This window comes from Setaria italica, chromosome VII (genome assembly GCF_000263155.2).
Source record: "Setaria italica strain Yugu1 chromosome VII, Setaria_italica_v2.0, whole genome shotgun sequence".
NCBI classification, from domain to species: domain Eukaryota; kingdom Viridiplantae; phylum Streptophyta; class Magnoliopsida; order Poales; family Poaceae; genus Setaria; species Setaria italica.
In genome coordinates this window covers 22,280,909-22,301,403 of record NC_028456.1, presented here as the reverse complement: position 1 = coordinate 22,301,403, position 20,495 = coordinate 22,280,909, and the positions used below count along the sequence as shown (strand labels likewise).

The 20,495-nt window shown below is 45.8% G+C and overlaps 2 protein-coding genes across 4 annotated transcripts; one reads left to right on the top strand and one right to left on the bottom strand.

Annotated features, from left to right (window-relative positions):
- The first annotated feature begins 9,241 nt into the window (after nucleotides 1-9,241).
- On the top strand, nucleotides 9,242-14,426 carry LOC101761685. 3 transcript variants are annotated; one of them, XM_012847764.2, is made up of 6 exons: nucleotides 9,242-9,439; nucleotides 10,650-10,745; nucleotides 11,321-11,447; nucleotides 11,750-12,444; nucleotides 12,749-13,617; nucleotides 14,057-14,426. In XM_012847764.2, exons 4-6 carry the CDS (start codon nucleotides 11,863-11,865, stop codon nucleotides 14,163-14,165), a joined length of 1,560 nt encoding a protein of 519 aa, XP_012703218.1. In that variant the 5' UTR covers nucleotides 9,242-9,439; nucleotides 10,650-10,745; nucleotides 11,321-11,447; nucleotides 11,750-11,862; the 3' UTR covers nucleotides 14,166-14,426. The 3 variants fall into 3 exon arrangements, with proteins under 3 accessions (XP_012703218.1, XP_022684050.1, XP_004975899.1); XM_022828315.1 differs by having other exon boundaries at nucleotides 11,321-11,461; XM_004975842.3 differs by lacking the exon at nucleotides 11,321-11,447.
- Nucleotides 14,427-14,556: 130 nt separating this feature from the next.
- Nucleotides 14,557-15,759, bottom strand: LOC111257921. The gene is made up of 3 exons (XM_022828316.1): nucleotides 15,538-15,759; nucleotides 15,381-15,430; nucleotides 14,557-15,262 (listed from the first exon to the last, which is right to left on the bottom strand). The coding sequence occupies exons 1-3, from the start codon at nucleotides 15,638-15,640 to the stop codon at nucleotides 14,954-14,956; spliced, it is 462 nt and encodes a 153-aa protein (XP_022684051.1). The 5' UTR covers nucleotides 15,641-15,759; the 3' UTR covers nucleotides 14,557-14,953.
- Between the last annotated feature and the right edge of the window lie 4,736 nt (nucleotides 15,760-20,495).

Here is a 20,495-nt window from a genome sequence, read left to right as displayed (position 1 = left end):
TGTTCTGCTCGTGGAATGGTAGCACGGTTAAAGGTGGACGAAGCTGAACGCTGCTCCGCCTTGACCCTGGAGTTTATTGATGGAATTCAGGAGTTGAGACTACAAAACTCCAAGATATACTCATTAAACGGATGCTTCGTCGTACAGCAAATCCATCCCCATCCTGGCCTATATGGCCATACGCACGGGTGCTGCAGATCTGCACTGACGGATCAGCTCAGGGCGCAGTGCTTTCCGACCCACAGAAGTGGACGATAGAGAGAGATTCAGAGAAGAGAAGACAGTAAGTAGGTAGATATTCAAAGAAGAGAAACATGGCAGCAGTCCTGTTAAACGCGATGCAGCAGGGGACCATCGGCGCGGCGAAGCGAGAATGCCGGGCAGCCGGCCGCGCATAACAACGGCCCAGCCTCTAGGCTCTAGCGGCCACGCACCAGTGTACGGCCGCGCCCAGCCCCACGAACGGACGCACGGTGCTCCGGCTCCCGCCGGGACCGGGAAACCGCGGAGGCGCTCGGTGCTTCTCTCTCCTCTCTGCATCTCTACGGTTCTGCCAGTGCCAGACTGACAGCCACGGCGGGCGTCGCCCCGCGCGCGTGGTGGATGGACCCAGTCTTCCACGGGTTGGTGGGGCCTCCACGTCCTGGGGAGCGAACGACGGACGGGCAGTTATACTTGTTAGGCTGGGCCGTCCACCAAGTCTTGGGCCGTTCGCGCACGTTGTTTGTTGTTGGGGCAGGGCAGAGGCAAGCCTTGGGCCGCTCGCGTACTGAAAGCGACGTGTAGTCGTGCACACCGCCTGCAGTGCCTGCCTGGTCGCCGCACCTGCCGCTGCTACTGTAGTTGGAGGGGACGGTGCTAAATTTTAGCAATGCCACGTTAGATGTTCGGATGCTAATTAGAAGGACTAAATATGAGCTAATTATCAAACTAATTGCAGAATCCTTAGACTTATTCACGAGACGAATCTATTAAGCTTAATTAATTCATCATTAGTAAATGGTTACTGTAGCACCACATTGTCAAATCATAGACTAATTAGGCTTAATAGATTCATCTCACGAATTAGACCCCATCTGTGCAATTAGTTTTGTAATTTCCCTATACTTAATACTTATAATTAGCATCCAAACATCCGATGTGACATGTGCTATGGTATTCAAACACCCGTAGTCGGTAAAGATAGTCCCGGCCCCCGGGTACAGTGTACTCGCACATTTCGGTGCGTCCGCCGGCCGGCGTAATGGTCTTGGCCAGGAGAAACGTCGGGTCCATCCATCCTAACCGCAGCAACGGGCGCATGCGGTTGGGCGCTTGCTGCTGCTGGTTGCTTTTTCGATGACCCAACTATCATCCAAGGCACGGAGCCGGCCGGCGGGGCGTTCCTTTCAGCGAACCGACACCGACGGCAACGAAGGTAGGCGCCCCGCCCTCTTCTGGGATCCTGGCCGGTGGAAGAAGCCCGTGAAGTAAACGAAGCGCACGCTTTCTCGCTCGGCCCGGCGCCCGCCTTGCCTAAACGGCTAAACGTATCCTATTTATCTCCAGTCAGCTCGTCGGCGGACTGGCCAAAACGCCTCCTCTCGCGGTGGTTCGGTAGCCCCCCGCCCCGTATTCTTCGCGAGCACGCAGAGAACACGGGAGCTGCTCCACGCAATCTTCAACAACACAACATCTCACGCTATCACGCATGTGAGCTAGCGGCCGGCCGTGTGTTCCGTGGTCCGTACCGTGCGTCGTCTTAGAACCCAAGGGATCCGAGGTACAGCCCCCCGCTCACGTGACGTGACACTCCCAGCGATCGATCGAAGCAAAGCAAGTACACGGCCGGAGAGAAAGAGCGCGCCCAGGTTTTAGGCCTTGTTTAGGTAGGGAATTTGGGAGGTGCCAAATTACTGTTACAGCACTGTAGCACACTGTAGCGTTTCGTTTGTATTTGTGAATTATTGTCCAAATATTGACTAATTAGGCTCAAAAGATTCGTCTCGCAAAGTACAACAAAACTGTGCAATTAGTTTTTAATTTCATCTACATTTAGTACTCCATGCATGTACCGCAAGTTTGATGTGATGGGGAATCTTCTTTTTGCATAGTGTCAAAGTTGGGAGTTGGGAGTAACTAAACATGGCCTTAGTTACTTTAAACAATGGGGCATGAGAACATGGAGGTGGTGTCAGCGAGATCCTGGAGAGAATTCTCATGCCTTGGACTCTGCGAGCAGTCAAATGATTGGGCGCTGCTGCCTCCCTGCACTGCACGCTCGCAGCTGCGTGCCCCCAGGCCCCAGCCGGCCGGTTTGGACTTTGGGGCTACTAGCGAACACGGCACTAGCTGAGGCCCCCTGGCCGGGCCACATGCGCTGTTGAGTGGTAGTACTACGAATAATAAAGCCTTGTTTACTTGCCAATTTGGGAGTGGTAAAATTGGTATTTTACCATAAATGCGACATTGTAGCGTTTCGTTTGTATTTGTGAATTATTGTCTAAATATTGACTAATTAGGCTTAAAAGATTCGTCTCGCAAAGTACAACAAAACTGTACAATTAGTTTTTGATTTCGTCTACATTTAGTACTCCATGCATGTACCGCAAGTTTGATGTGATGGAGAATCTTCTTTTTGCATAGTGCCAAAGTTAGGAGTTGGGGGTGAAGTAAACAAGGGCTAAGCTTAGCTCTTGTTTCTCAACAAAAAAAAAAAAGCTTAGCTCTTTAGCATTTGAACTTGTGCTTAAGCTAATCGGTCAAACGGCTCACTCTCACATGGCGAGACGAGGTGTGGTCTCCATCTCTTGTCCCTCTCGGGAGGAAGGGTACAGTGGACTTTGAGAATATTTTTTTTAGTTCTTATTAAAAAAAACACGCTGAAGTAAACAAAGTGAAAACCAGTGTAGTAGTTCACTTTTGTTTTTTTGGAAAAGTGAGTAGTAGTTCACTTTTGGAGTTTGGATATAGTAGTACACTGTACTCTCCATTTTTTTCTTTTCAAAAAAAACTCAAGCAAATTGAGCTGATTTTTTAAAAATTACATGTGAGTATACATGTAGTATGTTCCAAAGGAGAACAAAATGTTTTTCATAGACCAAATGTGCTATTAGCAGCACATTTCAGCTTAATTTCCTTAATTAGCACCATCTTACCAGGCAAATTAAAGAAACAGGCAACCAAGTAGTACGTGTTGCATTGACTTTGTTAGGTACACACACCCCTATCCGGAGCAGGTTTCTATCAAGACAGGCAGACAGGATCGCTGAGCCGGGTGTATATATTCTTATGAAAAATGACGCATGCACATGTCCATTTCTTGAAAGGGAGAAGGCCTGAAGCCCTGAATTGATTACTTCATGTGCACAAGCTAGGGACCGATTCGATCACCCAACCCAGCAATCTGTCAGCTGTCTTCTCTGCACGCTAACTACTCCCATCACAATTCAGCGCCTCTCTTGGCTCGTTTTTATTAGTTAGGCAGTCAATTCGATTATCTTATCTGAGAAAGTAATTAACCCTCGCGACGGGCGCCCAAGTGTCCATATTCGCAGTCGAACGAAACCTGCTAGCGACGCGGAAAAATCGAAAGCAAACGGACGCACAAGAAATCTACTCCGTTGCTAATGAATCACAGGGAAGCACCTGTGTTTGCGTCTCTTCTCATTTTATTTCAGAATCCCGGCCGTTTGGCCGGTTTCTCCTACCAAACGATCGCGAGGCTCAACTCAACGCAGCACCTTTTCGTTTGGTATAGGAGGAGTAGGTGCTACACTGGTAGGTGCGTGAGTTCAGTTTGGCAAAGTGATCGATCGTATCTGCTCGGCTCCCAGTGCTTGTGAAAGCTGCGGTGTTATCTGACTGGTAGTCCGTGCACGTCAACAAATAGACTATCAGCACATGTCCACGCGATCACGCAATCCGACGACGAGATCGGGCCGGCCGGCATGCACGCTGTGCCCTGCGTCCTTCTAGAATTGCTCCGGATTCTTTCCTCGCGAGCACTTCATGTGCTGCGCTACGCCTAGCATCTTTACATGTCGAGCGGTCGAGGTGCCCTGAAACCAGCTTGGTCACGCTAAGGCGTGTTCTCGTGCGTCCTTGCGAGGAGGCAGAGAGGCCTGAACGAACTGGAACAGAGCAGGAGGTGCCGTGCTCCTCGGACGACATCCGGTATGGAGGTGCGTAGTACGTCCAGAAAGATTAGTTTCTGCCATACTTGTGGGCACAGGAACGCAGATGAGATGGCATCGATGTTTTGGGCTCAAGGCAATAAGTGGGGTTAAGGGCCTGTTCGGTACACACTAGTCCTGCGAGAATAACTGAGAGCATGCTCGTCACTGCAATACCTTCTTTTTCTTTTCGAAAAAACGACCGGTGCAAAAGATCGGCGCCGAGCACCGCCCACCGCTGATGCATCATACAGGTTTCCTTTTCTGAAAGACCTGCGGCGGCGCAGACGACCGCGTGGCACGGCAATGCTGGACTCGCAGGCATGGCTAGTGGAAACTGGAAAAGGCGCCATCCTTTTTCTCATGTGACCCCGGGGCCACTCTCGACCGTGAACTCATCAAAGGCGCAGGCACACATATGTGTGTGTGACAGGGGGTGCGTGGATCAGCAGCGGACGATGCCCACCAAACCCAACCGAACCGCGCGCCTCCAGCCAGGCAACGCACGCACGCACCCCGGCGCCCCTCGTCCGCTCGCTTCAAACCCCCAGGCGCCAGCCGAGGTCCACTGCTCCACCCACCCAAACCTGCCTGCGGCGGTGAACAAAAGCGGCGGCGGGGGCGTGTGCGCGTTGCCATCACGCCAGCCTAGGATCATACGGGACGGGACCCCTCGCGCCCCGCGCCCCCGTCACCACTCATGCCCGCCCCGCCTGCGCGTGGCGATCCCATCCACCGTGCGCGGCGCAGAGGCTCGCGCAGCCCGATCGGACAAAGGCCGGGGGGAGCCCACAGCGCACGAGCATGCGGCTGGACTCGATCAACTGCGCCTTCGACTTCGAGTAAACAACTTCATGCGAGGGGAAAGCTCGCTCGAGATCTACAAAGCAGGGAAGGGTTACACGGCTCACTAGAGATCCAGAAAGTACAGTGCGTCGTCACACGAGGGTAGCGCGGATTAGGTGGGTAGGTTATATTTGTTTCCTGGTGACGGTAATTACTGTAGGACCCACCGTCTGATGCTAGCGTTTAGATCGGACATCCGGACGCTAACAATCGTTTCTTTTGTCAGCTTTGGCGTTTGGACCTTTGGTTGCTCGGTCAACTGAACCGAATGGCTCGCACTCCGCAGACGGTGAGGGGAGGGAGGCCAGAAGTAAAGAAAGTTTGCCGGCGCTTGCGTGCCCGTGCAGGTTGTTGATCTCATGGACGCACAGAGACATTGCACGCGAGCCTTCCAAGTCACAGCTGGCGGAGGTTAAGCCGTCCCCGGTTAGTTGCCCACGGTAGAAATTTGGCCATACAATTTGTGTTCGTGATGCAATGCAATGCAATAGAGAAAGACAAATCGCAGGGGCTTTCGTGTGCATGCAGTTCGACAATACTCGCTCCAACAATGCAATGCAGAAAAAATGGAACTTCTGCAGAATTCCTGTAAACTCAGCAGGGTCGGTTTCAGCTAGCTGGGTTAGGTGGGGAAATGGAAAGAAAAGGAAACAGAGACCTAGCAGGGGCTAGCCATGTCTGCACTCGTTATCCCTTGGCCCACCGCTACATCGAACCCCAGCATGCTTGTGCCAATTTCTGCCTTTTGAGGTGTTTGCCTGCCCAGCCAATCGACTGGCCTTCAACTTGCAGGCTTTGCTTGCCCCTTGTGTCCCCGGGCAGGCAGCCTCCCCCGCAAAAGGGTTAGAGGACCTACTGTTCTGGAGTAGTAGCTCATTGCTTTGTTCTGTACCCCATCATGTTAAAAGAAAATTGTAAGAAGAAAGAAATATTTCTTTACATTTTGAATTGCAAAAGAAAATTCGTGCCAAGCGCGATGCCGATTTGAAATCTCAGTGCAAATAGCCGAATAGGTGATTTGAGTGTGATTCTTGGATATCCCGTCTTGGGCATCAATTTGTTTAATCGGTCATACTAAGTCGAGTTCGTCATCGGACAAGAAACAGCAAAGGTGCAAGTTTACGTCAGTCGAGCAAGAAGCGAAGTGAGGCTGGCAAATGGAGGTTTCCACTCTATGATTAATCATTTTTTTTAAAAAAAAATGGCCTCAATCTAAGTTGACAATTTCTTTGCGGAGCTCACTTATGGAAAAAATAAGTTCAGAGTGCGGTTCAGAAAAAAAAACACTGATGATTTCAGGCTCTAATCTGAGTTTCTAGCAGGGGCATTTCTAAGCTGTCAATTTTCTAGGTACCATCACAACAAGTTTTAAAATGCAATGATTTCACAGCAACGTTACAGTAGAAAATCGAAACAGCCAATTACCAGTCAAAGCCAGATCCTCTCAAGAACTAGTATCTTCAGAAATCACCTCGTATTCTTTTAAACAGGGCCAGAAATGCTCGTGACATGTCAGCATGACGTCAGGGCTTGGCCAATTCCAAACCTTTCCGTCCAGTCCCAAAACTGGGAACCAGGGAACCTGCCCTGCAGGCTGGAACACACATCGAGGCCCCCAGGCCAGGCTCGAACGGGGCATGATGGCCGGCATCATGGCAAGCCGTCCGGGGTCAAACGGATGCGTCCAGAGAAAGGCCTCTCCTCTCCTCTCTGCTGCCAATCTGCTATCGGGCCATCACCATTCTCCACCCGGATAGTGGCCTCACCGCGCAGGCTCGCGGCAGCCAATCATCCGGTTCACCACCCCATGCGGCCTGATGCCTTGAGGTGCACAAGTCAATGGCATCATTTCCAGTTTTCCACCCTCGCCTCTCCTTTTGGCCCTCCCGAAAAGAGGCCCCTCCTTGGGGACACCGCGAGAAATCATGAAGATTTCCGGAAGGTCGCTGCTTAATCCTCTTTGCGATCCTCCCGCTAGACAAACAGGATTATTTAGCATAAAACAATGGGGTTTTGGTCAACTGAAGGAGATGCGCGACTGAGGGATCGGTTGCACACTTGCACTCAACGGTAGCGCGTGGTGGACATGCTTGAGACTTGGGTTTCTTGCATGTCTTAGCATGTTATTGTATTTCACTGCTTCCTCTTATCACAAGTATAACTTTTATTTGTCTTTGTTTTAAGGGAAGGTTTTTTAACTTTAGCCATCAATATCTATATCTATAGAAATGTATTATTTTTATGAAAGAGTTATATATTATAAAAATATTTTTGGCAATGCATACCAATGAGGCTTCTACCAAGACTTTATACAACACATTTCCCACAAAAGAGCAAAGCATTCGCCAAACTTATTACATTAGGTGCCTCTTCAGAGTGCATGCTAAGTTTGCCATAAGCCCATAAGTGATCACAATTTTTCCAATGTTTGGTCGTTGCTACAAGCCCACAACTTTGTTTATCTGACTTCTTAGTCACTTGGCTCACTTGACATAACACGGATTTTCTCGTTTGATTTTACCTAAGATTGTTGATTTTTTTTTTTACCAAACAAGTATGCCGCAACTAACTTTAGGAGCACTGGGCAAAAATGCATGACAAACTTGTGATATCATCCAAACACGCCGTAGGACTTGTAGCTCACAGTGAGCAGAGTGCTCCCTCTTTTTGATAGTTCTTTTCCATTGTAAAATCTAACATGATCATTAAAACTAGAATTAACCTCAATGGTGCTAAAACATATGTGCTTGATCGATCCCTTCTCTGTTACTGTATTCTATTCTATATACAAACATTCGTCCCGTGTAAATTTTTTCCCCGAATACATGCTACTTCTCCTGTGTGTGTGTTTGTGACACTGAAATGAATTGGGGGTCCATGGGGAGGATAGACTAGACAGTCACATTAGAGTACTTAAATGCGGCCGAGCTGTCCCTTCCCTCCCGATTTGGCCCGGCATTTTTGCTGCTAAATTAATACAATAATGTCCCCTTTCCTTTGACCTCCTCCTAGGCATTTCGCATGCACACCCCGGCCTTATTCGTAATTAATCACTGCCAGAAACTGTTGTACTTTCCCAGCTTATCTCATCCAGAGATTCTGCTGAAGCGTATCAACGGACGGATTTGCTCCAGGTACAGCAGCACAGCCGTGGACGAACACTGAACAAAAGATTTCCCTGACCAGAATATATTAATATCTCAGCACAGAGTATAGTACCATGCAATCTCATGCACAGAGTAAGATTTTAATGTATATTTTAGGTAGGGGGTAGATATTGTTTTCCGAGAAAAAAAGTTCAATCTGGTTCTACAAAGAATTAAAGTACACTTGCTTGTCAAGAAAAATTGAAAGTTAAAGATCACTTTTGAAAAGAGGATATCTTGCCAACTACAAGTAGGCATTCTTGCATAGTAACAGTATATGGGAATGAAATTCATATGACATTTTTTTTGCAATGATTCTTATATGGCATTTAACATGTGTTTTCTCTGTTTTTCTTGGCTCTAAGCTACACCTTCCATTTGGCTATATAACACTCCATTTTTCGAATGACGGTGCAGTGCTCTAAGAGACTAAATGCTTGGTTTCAAAAAAAAAAAAGACTAAGTGTCATCTTTGGTGCCCACTTTTATTTTTTGACTAAAAGTGGGAATTCAGACTAAATATTAGTCTGAGTCGCCACTTTTATTTTTGGACTGATATATCTTCGTAGATCATCACCTATGCTATGGTGTATTCTTCCCAAACACAAAAGGCCCAAAAAAGATTATAGGCATTAGTGCATATCTTTTTAGGAAAATCCCAATGAATGCTATACGTGAAAATTCCTTTCCTAATCAATGTACGAGAGTATACTCATTTGTTCTAGTAGTAGCATATAGCAGCGTTGTACTACTTTACAAAAATATTGTGTTTTAGCACCTTACACTTCGGTGCCTCAAATATCGAAGAACAATTCCTGGGTACCTAGAACATTTACGAAAATCAACCCAAAACAATCAGAATGGCACACAAGCCTACCAAGTCAACCAGCACGCAGAATTCCCTGGACTAAATAATAAACCGACACCTGCACATCGCGCACGGTCCACCACACCGCTTAAAAAATTTCGCAGGCCCTTCTTCTCGAAGCGATCCACGGCTTCGTTTCGTGCACCCCGTCGAGGGGCCTATTCGCAAAAGATCCACCCCCCAGCGCATCAAATTTATTGCACTGCTCTGCTGCCTCTCATGAATGGCGTTTATTTAAGTCTCCACCCTCCGCTCCGGGAACTTCTTTTCTGCGGAATTTTTTGGGTTCTCGGGCTCCGCCGCGATCCCATCCTCGCCTCGCCGGCCCCCCGCTGCTCCCGGCGGTTCTCCCGGAGCTTCCCTTTTGGCCGACGCAGCAGAGGAGTGAAAGAGAATTGCGGCGGCGGCGTCTTCCCCGCTCAAAGGTCAGAGCTCCCTGATCCTTCACCCCGTCTTGCCCCCTACTCGAGTTCTCGGTCTTCTCGTGGTGTTGCTCTTCTTCGTCCATGGCTGGTTCTGCATGTGCGTGAGGAGTGGAGGAGACTTTGCTTCTTGCTTGGCCCTGTTCATCTTCCCAGTTCGTTTTGTGCACACATCCTTTTCGTTCATTTCTTCAGAAACTCTGATCTGACGAACCGGTAGACGAGCGATAGAATCGCTGAGGTAGCATTCGACAGATGCGTATTTCATGATTTCGGATTGAAGACACGTCCTTTTTATCACCAGAAAGAGAGGAAAATGGGATCTTTAACCCCAAGCTTCCTCTTGTTTGCTACACCTTGCCTCCTTGGTGTGTTGTTCTTGCCTGCCTGCACGTAGTTACTCCACTGGGCCGCACAGTCAATTACTCCGCCTTACCGACACAGTCAGATGTGGCGCAGTTAAAGCCCTGCTACCGGAGTCCCCCAGTTCCTCCGGGCCCTTTGCCAGCTTCTTGAGGTGCTAGGATCGGTGGCGCGCGGCTGCTGGTTTCGCTCCTGTTTCCCCTGTTCATCCTCCTCCTTGCTTCCTTGTTCCTTCCGTGAGGAGAAAGGAAGAAACCAGGAGGGCGTGCTCGGGCTCTGATCCAACCAAAGTCATGGTCCTCCTTTGCTTCGTCGGGTAGCCATTCTTTGTTCCTTTCCCTGTCTCTGCTTCGACGCGTACAGAAACCTGCAGTTTTAGTTTTAGTATCCGGTGCCTTGTCTCCTTCTCTGCCGTGTTGTCTAGCTGTATGTGTGTGTGTACACTGAGGCTGACTTTTTTCTCCCTGGAAACACCCGATGTTTGGTGAGGCGCGAAATGAGAAGGAGTTGTTGGGCACGCCGGTCGCTGCATCTGCCTTTGCTCTTCAGAGTTTCTTTCCTTTTGAGCATTATGTTTTTGCGAGATGGTTTCGTCTTTAGATTTCTTTTTCACTCCTCTTTTTTGGGTGTCGCTGAAAGGGTGTAAAGCGTCTGGTTCTACCAGGACGCTGCGAGACTTTTCCTCCCATGGGAATCTAGGTTACGCGAAACACGGCATTTGTTTGTAGATAGATGGACATCGGCATTAGCAAACGCAGCTTTTTGTCCTCCATTCTGGTGAACAGGAAGCATGCACTTTTTTTCCTGGGTCGATCGGCGGGAGTATTTGACTTCTGAATATTTTTTGCAGGAAATAATCAGCATATTTATCAGAGGCAGCTGCTGAGGCATGCATGGCTAGGACTTGAGGCCTTGAGGGTACTGTATGTGCAGATCATGAAGATAGGTAAGTGCGGTTGGTCTTTTGCTTTTTACTCTGTATTCGCAAAAGCATTTGCTTAATTGCATCAGTTAAGCGTGGCAGTGTTCTGATTTCTGAGGTTCTTGAATCTTGATGGTAGCCTGGTTTTAGGCTGTAGCGAAGTTTTGATTATGCCTTCAAAGGGTAGTTTCTAGATAGAATGATGCATTTCATTTGATAGGCTGTGGCGAAGTTCTGATGGGTTGTTGTATGGTAGAATGATGCATTTCATTTGATAGGCCTACTGAATTCACAAATGTGCGTTGATACACCATGTGATTGTTAGAACCCACCACATCATAGATAATTTTCTTTCTGATTATGATTATTTGTGAAATTGTCACATTCGGCAGGCAATATGTTCCGAGGTAATCCGCCTCAATGTTATTGGCTTTCAATGCCTGTTATGTTTCTGTTGTTTTATGCTTTAATCCTCATAGAAGGATCCATATATGCCGATTTCCGTCAGCTTTTATTTAAACTGAAATCGTTTTATTGACTTGATTGTGACACATAAACAATGCTCTATTCGTATTGAATCCTGATCTTTTATTTGGTAGGAAGACTGTTGCTTCTTGGCTTTTGTTCCTTCAGGACTACCAACAACATCTTAGACAAGAAAACAGCGTTTTCCAAGTTTCTCTATGACAGAAACATTGTGCATTGAAGATGCTTGATTTCAGAGTTGTGAGTCACTGCAGGAAAGTTTAATGCTTACATATGATCAAAGTGACAGTGCAACTAAAATGAAAGAGAAACTTTAGAGGAACTTAGCCAAAGTTCCCTAATGTTAATTCCACCATAATGACTTTTTTTCCATATATATCTTGTCCCAGTTGGGTTGGTCATCAGTTACTATAGTTTAGAAAATGGTCATTTGTTTACTGTTCAAACCAGAAACCATAAATGTTGATTATGATAGTATGTTTCCTTATTATTTTTCTTCTCTGTTCACACTTTTAATGGATGATTTTGGTATCTGAATGCAGATGATGAAAGGCCTTACCAAAGTCATATTTTTCAAGAGCTTCCATCCAATGGCAATCCTAAATTAGACTTCGAGACTGAAAGACAAAGTAAGCACAAATTTTTGGCGGATAAAATGGTTGAACAAACCAATCAATCTGAACATAGTTTTCTGAAGGGTGAGCATCAGAATGGAGGTAAAACCGGACAGACATGCATTGAGGATTACTCGTATGACAAGGATGTTGTAGAGATCAAACTGCCGGACACAATTCTTTCTTCTAATTACGGTGGCCATTTTATCAAGGATGTCTGCATTGATGAAGGAGTTCTTCCTGATAAAAAGACTTCAACAGAAAAGCTAGTAGATCAAAAGGTGTCAATAAACTTTGATTCCTCAGAAGATACAAACGGTGACCTAGGGGAAGAGATAAGAGCTGACTCTACAAAGACTGCACTTGAATTAAAATCACATATAGTTATCCTACCTGTCATGTGTGCTACTGACGGCAATACTGGGGAACAAATCTCCCTATGCAAAGAGCACGATCTTGAAGGCAACAATACTGCACCTATATCAACCGATTCAAATGATGAGAAATCAAATCCCAAGCAATCACTGCATGAAGATGCACAAGGTGGCCAGCAGGTTGGCAGTGTCATTTCAGAGAGCAATGAAAATCTGGAGCCATTCTTCAATGGAGAAGCAGCTCATCAGGTATACTACTATTTAACTTACAGTACAGTACATTTGCAAATCATCTGTATGATGACCACTTTAGTCCTTAAAATTCGTTCTTTCCATTGATGTGTCTCTTAATTGTTCGACGATTATATATAAGCTGTTAACTTGAGCGAATGTTGTATTTTTTTTATTTTCTATTTTCTGAAAAATGTGATTTAGCATTACATCTTCAGTTTATTTGATTCAATAAACGAGGAACTGCACATATACTTTTCCACTATTTCTTCACGTATATACCATTACATTAAAGCACATAACATGATTGATGCCGTTACAGGATTCATTTAATGGTTGTCATGAAACTGGAATTGGTATTGCATCGGAGACCAGTAACATCATTCACAGTGATTTACCAGCAGAATCGGCTGCAGCTGATTTCGCGGTGGCAATACCTGACAGTACTGCATTGGATAAGGGAGCATCCAACCAAGTTAATCACTATAACCCTTTTATTGCCTATGGATCATTAGACGAGACATGGGAACCTAATTACTCTCTCCCTACTATTGTGGATGCCGCTTCTGTAGCACCCATCTGTCCTGTTGAAAAGACAGATAGTTTTAGTGATCTTGTCAACAGAGCACTGGAAGGATTTGATCCTATTGAAATAGATGAAGCCATAATTGAAGAGAATAGGTCAGATTCTGTTGAAGCAAGTACAAGTACACTGGATGTCCAAGCATCTGAACAATGTAATGATAAGAGAGAAAGTCCCACTGATGATGTGAAAACTGATGTAACACAAGAAACGGGTATAGCAGCTGTAACTACGTCTCTGTCCACTAGCAATGGAGAGTCTAGTGATGTCAAAAGTGAGAATGGTAAAAAATGTGAGATTGATAATGCCCAGGATATAAATGATTTTAACCCAAGAGATGTGGAGGTTGGCACAAAAAGAAGTGAGGACATCACGGATAGTAAGAGTTCACCTCTTGTGCAAACAGAATCTGTGGTTCAACAAAATGGACCTGATAGTGCAAAAGTGACTGCACAAACTGTTATTCGTAATCCCTTTGAATCAAGCTTCTCTGGTCCTAGCATTACGTCAGGTCCACTAACACCCTCTGGTCACATACCTTATTCTGGTAACATTTCTCTTCGATCAGAAAGTAGCACGACAAGCACTCGGTCATTTGCATTTCCAGTGTAAGTGATGAATACCAGATCACTTTTGTTCAAAGTAGAATTGCTTTGTACCACTTCAATACTGTCGCTTAATTCTCTTAAACAAATTAATTCCTTCCCTATGTACATCTGTCTGCCGAAATTCATAAAATCTAGCCCCATATAATATAAGCAACTTCATATTTTACTGTACATCTGAATGGACTAACATTGAATTTGTTCTTCTGTTATGGTAAATAGTTAACAGCATAATTCCCCTGGCTAAAGAAATATCAGTCAGGCATTGATATAATTTCCTTAACTTAATTGTTATGGCGTAACTTCCTGTACTTGTCTGTATAATCATGAGCTCGTAGTAGTTTCTGAACCTTTGGACCAATCATGACATTCTTCATATATGTTATCTTTGTATTCGAAGCTATTTTCTCAAGCACTTTTCCTTTTGTTTTCTAATTCACAGACTACAGAACGAGTGGAACAGCAGCCCTGTAAAGATGGCGAAGGCCGACCGCAGGCGTCTGAGGGAAGACCGAGGCTGGGGTTACAGAATCCTTTGCTGTAAATTCTGAAGTGTGCTTGCCCCTGTATTCTTTTTTGCCTGTTGATCAGTTGAGCCCTTAGTGTCTGTCACGCTTGAGCCCAGCCCTCGGTAGTCCATGTTAAATTCATTCAAATATTTCTCTCCTTTCTCCCTCCTCTTGCTGTCTGCCCCTCCTCTTGCCCTGCTGTTCTTATTTATCTCTAGCAGGCTAATGGCTTGTCGGATTCGGTAGTGGCTTGTAATTTACGACACTATGATGAGTGAGGAATGAAGGTATAGCTTTGATATAGCATTTGCTGTCACTTGAAGTATTATTGTAGAGGTACTGATGTAGCTACAGGTAGAGGTACTATTGGACATGGACTGGTCCTTGACTCCAAGTATGATAACAATAGCAGGCAACAGAACTACATGACCGTAAATTGGTGCAAACACATATGTAAATCACTGAATCTGTTACAAACACCTGCAAAACCTGATACTGGTGCAGATGTATATACTACATGGTATCTATCCTCAAGCATGAACACCAATGACAAAATTGCCCATCTGCACAAACATGAACATGATTCATGCTATTGCAGTCAGGGCTAAACAGGTTGTTCCAGCTTGGAGGCTAGATTAAGTCTGGCCGGATGGCATTATTCCGTATGGGCAACTAAGTACACTGACCCTCTCGGCCCTCCTAATCACCTAGGACTAGCAACTAAACCCCTGAAGGAGCTGCTAAGCTAGCTCTCTAACTACTAGTATATGTACCGATCGAACTAGCCATGATGCCCCAGGCCCAAGTGCCCGGGAGAAGCTCAGCTATGTCTAGGGCTTCTTCACCTGAAACCGCGTGGCACCGTTGTTGATCGGTCGGCGGCGGCTCGCCTTCCACGCGTAGTCCCGCCGGAGCATGTCGTACATCTCGGCGGCCGCGTCGCCGTGCTTCCACGCCGCGCGCATCTTCACCGTCCGCGGCCGCGAGCCCGCTGAAGCCGTCGCCGTCGCCGTCGCTCCCGTGGTGGCTTTGGTTATTCCTTCTTCCTTGTTCGCCGCACCAAGCTTCCTCCCTGAGAATACTCCCTTGTTGGCAGCAGAATCATCGGTCGACGCCGAGGCCAGCACCTTTGAAAGGTTCTGCTTGCAATCACCCAAGTATTATAGTAAGTACTCAAGTATCTGTCAGTGGATTTAGTTTGCTTTGATTCGTGAACAACGAACTGTGAGATCGAGCAGATTAGACGCTTCCACTAACCTTACTATCTCCTCTGTTGTTCACTCCATCGTTTGGGTTCAGCACGACAACTGAAAGAACAGTGAAGATGGACTCAGGCACTCAGCAATGGATCAAGGCAAATCTCAAGAACATCAGCCAGCTGCGACGGCAACGAGATGGGCAAGAAAGAACTCACCGTGGCGAGCAAAGGCGATGGGGGCGTGCAGAGTGAGCAAGGAGACGATGATGAGCAGGACAAGTGCAAGAAGACTCTTTGCACTAGTTCTTCTGCGGCTCATGGTGTGAGACTTCGATTGGTCGCTTGTGGTTGGTTATTTGTGTGTAATGTGCTCTCAGTGGCAAGCTAGATAGGAGGAAGGAAGTGCTGAAGAGAAGAGAGGAAGCAGGGTGGGGGGTTGTTGGCCTTTTATAGAGAGAATGCAATGCGCCAATGCTTGCAATTGTAGGTGGTACAGCTAGCTAGGGATCGATGGGGTGGATGGATATGCAGTCAAAGCAAGCCGAGAAAAGGACCGAGAATATCTGTTCTAACCGTACTCCCGTGGTAGTTTTCTTTAACAAACCCTAGGCATTGTTTTATCGACTGGTCCTGATTGGGCCTGACCAAGGTATCAACACTTAACCCAAGCATCCAAGAGACTTTCAAGTTTGAATATTTGTATATACTAGTACATACTCTGCATATTTCATCGTGTGTTAGCAAGGGAACTCACAAAAGGTTGACAGCATAACATTACACACCAATTAGGCAAGTACAGATAACTTATATGATTTTCTCTTAAGCCAAAATTAACGTATGCTGATGAGATGCAACTACTGTATACTCCCTCCATTACTATTTCATCTTAGCACAATGATCAGGAAAATAATCCTACCTATCATCCATTTAATCATGCCATTAACTAGTTCTCGTAAACAAATGATTCATTAAGATCTAGATTTCTTGATGTCCATGCAGCCAATCTTAGTTGTAAGAACGAAGAGTCATCGTATTAGACTTAAGACAACAATTAAATGGATAGCTAGCTGTTGAAAGAAATTTTTTTAGATTTGAAAATATACGCTAGGAGTACGCATTGCATGCCCGGGCACCGATCCGGCTGGGCGATGTGTCGAGGTGTGTGAAAGCTCGAGCTCGAACTGAATCCACTACTGGCAAGTCGTACACGTATAGAGAGTGTGAACAGACATTGCCTTTCTCGAGATTCCTAGCTAGCTAGAACGGTAGGAGTATGTCGTAGCTTAACTCAACGTACGTGCCGAGAAGAATGCTCGCTTCGCTTGCTTACAGTCTTCCATGCACGCGGCCGGCGAGGGCGAATCCCGTCGCGCCGGATTCTCTTCCCGGCTTTTACTTGGTCGAACGTCCGCCGCCACTCCGCCATGCAGTTAGCTCTTCGAGATGCAAAAATGTCGGCAGCAGTCGGCTGGTCGGTGCACACTGTACGTGCAAGTTCATGCATCAAAAGCTGCGAGTTTGGATTCTGAACTCCGATCACTGAACTGATCGTTCACCCAATGATTCAGTTGGAAACGTACGAAGGTACGGCTACGGCTGGGTACTACGTGCACACTTCACAGTACACTACGATGAGCCATTTATAGCTATACATACTTATGTAACGATCGATTGGACGAACCCATTTGATGGTTTGAGGCCCCAGAATTGATCATCAGATTGGCGGACGTATGGTGTTCTACTCCTAGTGTGATCATCAGATTCTACCCCTCGCTCTCGCTGTTTAAAGTACTCGACACCTCCTGCCCTGCTTCTACCTTTTCTTTTTACCACTGGTGACCTGGCGGCAGCCCTCGCCCTCTGAGGTTCGGCCAGAGCACGCACGAGATGGAGCACGAGGGCGTTCTGCCCCACGCAAAGCCCGGCCGTCACCTTGTGCGGAGTGGTGGGTGGCTTTCGGGAGCCGAGCTCGCTGCCTGTTGGTGGTGCTGGCAGTGGCAGCCGGGGCCGCCCGGGCGACGGAGGCGCGCGGCAGGCACGCAAAGCCGGCGTGCACCGTCGCCAGGCAGCCACGTGCCGCTCATCGTGCGGCGCGAACCGCCAATCCCTGGCCGTCAAAAAATTACGCGCTCCGGCTCCGGCGGTAAACAGATTCCCCAAGTTGTACATTGTACTGCCGCGGCCTCAACCACGCACGCAGCCGGCTCCATTTTTTAATCTCGGGCAGGCAAATATGCTTCGTCACAGTGCGGACTGTGGAGAAAACGCACTGTAAATTTTCGCCTACTAGCTAGATGCCTCTCGTTCTTCTTCAGGTTTCAAAGTGGCGAAGTCCAAAGGCAAGGTTCCGTTCACCGCGTGCATCTTCAGTCAGGCGGCGCCGCGGCGGTGACAAAGTTTCAAAGACCTGCAGTCGTAGCTGCAGGAGTTTCAGTGAAGATGCCGCATGTCTTTGGAGTACCTGGCTCTGGCTGGGCTAGACACGCAGGCGTGATCGTGTATTTAAACCCGACCTGCAACTTGGCCAGGGCGTCGACACAATTTGGCCCCAGGATCGTATCTCGCTTAGCTAGGATTCTAACAACTGCTTAACGTGCGCGCATGGATATTAGTCATTCGACATTTCACAATATAAGATGTGGTTTGACCCGTGCGACGCCTTGGTTTCCAGGGAGAGCGGTGGCGCTGCGCGCGCTTGAGTTTGTGAACATAGCAGGAGCTTGCAAGTTACAACCTGAAGAAATATGCAGTTTGCATCTCTGAACGATGCTTCAGTAATTATCATTACTAGTCAGGTTGGAATGTGCACCTATACGAAACATGTTAATCTCAAATAATAATGAAATACGAATTTGTTATCTTACTATGCTCAAAGTAGCATCGCATCGATGCATCAAACCAAATAAAATAGATAAAACATAATCTAAAATCAAATTGATTGCATCCGGTATTTAATTCAAACAATTATTTATCGTAATGGTCATTCTAATACTTTTTTCTTAGGAATTTACTAACTTTTGGGTGTTAGTAGATATAGCCGATAGATTGACGTACTATGTTACACTGATTCTTAGTTTTGATAGAGGTAAAAGATTAAATTAGCAATAAATGAATAATTCAATCATATTTTGCAAGTTGATGAAGTGAAAGCAAAGTTCAAATAGTAGTAGGGCTATCACATGTGAACATAGTATACAAAGTTTAGTTATTATTTTTATAAAAAAATAGTTAAATATATTTTATACTTTCCGTACCAGAAAAAAACCACCATCAATAATTTTTTTTAAAAAGATTATGGGACCCACTCAATGTACCGTGGATCCCACCAAACAATATGCGTCTCCCACGAAGAGTATGCAGGTCCCGCTTGAACAGTGGGCCTCTCCTGAAACTGCGTGAGTCCCACTTGAATGGTTTGTGGGTCCCACCTGAAGGGCCAGGATGCATGAGATTGCTCCAAACCTAGAAGCTTTAGTATACGTATATAGATTACTCTTCCTGCCCTTTGTTTAGTTGATTTATAGAATACAACAAATTTATCTACTCCTTTATTATTTCGTTACTATTTTTTTTTTGCCTAGGATCTGGTCCGTGGCCTGGTTTCCTACCAAATCTTCATTTTGTTTACCAGTAGATCTTTGTATGCTCCTTGTCTATCAATAGCATAAATGTATCTTGTTGTTTGAAGTTTCAGGCTTTCCAAGATGTCGGGGACCTGCGTTCTGTGCAATGGTGGAGCTTGGCCACAAATTCAGAGGGACACATCTTCACAGTGTAATTTGGCGTCCTAAGTATTTTGTGTCGTCCAGCTTCTCTGCACTTCCACCTCATTGATATTTTCTTTGCCCATCTCCACAGCTTCACGGCCTAATTTGGTGTCCTAAGTATTCTGTCTCATCAGTGATGTGTGTGTCATTCAGCTTCTGAATGTGATCCCCTGATGACCTTGCATTGGGTGTCCCGTTGGTGCTCATGCCCAGTCAGTGCACTTCCTGTTACCGCGTACTGATAAGTCCCCTATCTGTGTATCCAGCGCTCAACAGCCTTATCGCAAAAAAAGGACATTTCAGGTCTGAGTTGGAATGTAAACCTGTTTCTTTTGATCTGCCTATGTTTGCTCCAGTTTAAAGGTCGGGCAGCTGGGAACTATATATGCCACTTAAACACAACTTTTTTTTGGTTGGATGCAGTTTGTTGCAAAAACTCAAACTCAGGCATGAGCTGTGCTGTAAGAATCAAAGTGTCTTGGTTTGGCCCTCAACGGTGCTCAATAAGAATGATCATTATAATTCAAACATGATGCAATTCGCTGATGTAAACATTGGCTATTTAAGTTTGCTCATTACTGGAACAATCATATTGGATAAAAAAAAACTAGGTCCGCTAATATACTACCTCCATCCATAAATATATGTCGTTTAGGACAAGGTACTTAGTTCATTTTTAAACTAACTAGATTGTTCTAAACGTCATATATTTAAGGACAGAGGCAGTATATCATTTGAATCTAAAAGTTGGTCATACCTGCTCTTCTTATTCTGATTCCTCTTCTTTTTATTTTCATTGGTATCTTAGTTCTGCACTGAAAAATGCTTCATGGTGAGATATCTCTCTTCTATTGGATTCTCTAGCTGTATGACTCTTTTTTTATGGTATTAAGTTTTGTGGTACTATACGTCCTGTAACCATAAGGTAAAAAGCAACTCTTGATTTTCACAGCTATATAAACTGCTCGGTCGCTATGTTTTTATGGTAACCGTAAGTTGCCAATTCACATTTGTGCAACCTCTATACGTGCCTCATATTGCTGTAAACAAAGCCATAACCTTAGCAGATTTTTATAATTCCCTCTAAGTTTTTTTTTGAAATATCGGCTCTTTCAAGTTGCAATTGGCAACTAAAAGGTGGAATAATTATTCCGAAGCAGTGTATTTGAGTCAAGATGCCTGCTTGGCAAATTGGAGGTAGCAATATAGACAAAATTCAAACACGCGTTAATTTTTTCATTTCCTGCATAATATGTGTTGAGGGATCCTCTATTCTGTGTCAGTTATGTGCATCAAGGATACTTCGTTCGCTTATCTCCACTTACGAATTATGAAAATAGATGTGCTTAGATGAAATTCATGCCTGCACCCATAGCAAATGTGCGGGGTTCATCGTAATGTATCCAA

Excerpts from the sequence above, each read along its gene's own strand:
- LOC101761685 (XM_004975842.3), top strand. Across the intron at positions 12,445-12,748 it reads ATGGAGAAGCAGCTCATCAG|GATTCATTTAATGGTTGTCA; the intron begins GTATACTACTAT and ends ATGCCGTTACAG. Across the intron at positions 13,618-14,056 it reads CGGTCATTTGCATTTCCAGT|ACTACAGAACGAGTGGAACA; the intron begins GTAAGTGATGAA and ends TCTAATTCACAG.
- LOC111257921 (XM_022828316.1), bottom strand. The coding sequence starts at position 15,640 with ATGAGCCGCAGAAGAACTAGTGCAAAGAGTCTTCTTGCACTTGTCCTG. Across the intron at positions 15,431-15,537 it reads CATCGCCTTTGCTCGCCACG|TTGTCGTGCTGAACCCAAAC; the intron begins GTGAGTTCTTTC and ends CTGTTCTTTCAG. Across the intron at positions 15,263-15,380 it reads ACAACAGAGGAGATAGTAAG|AACCTTTCAAAGGTGCTGGC; the intron begins GTTAGTGGAAGC and ends GATTGCAAGCAG.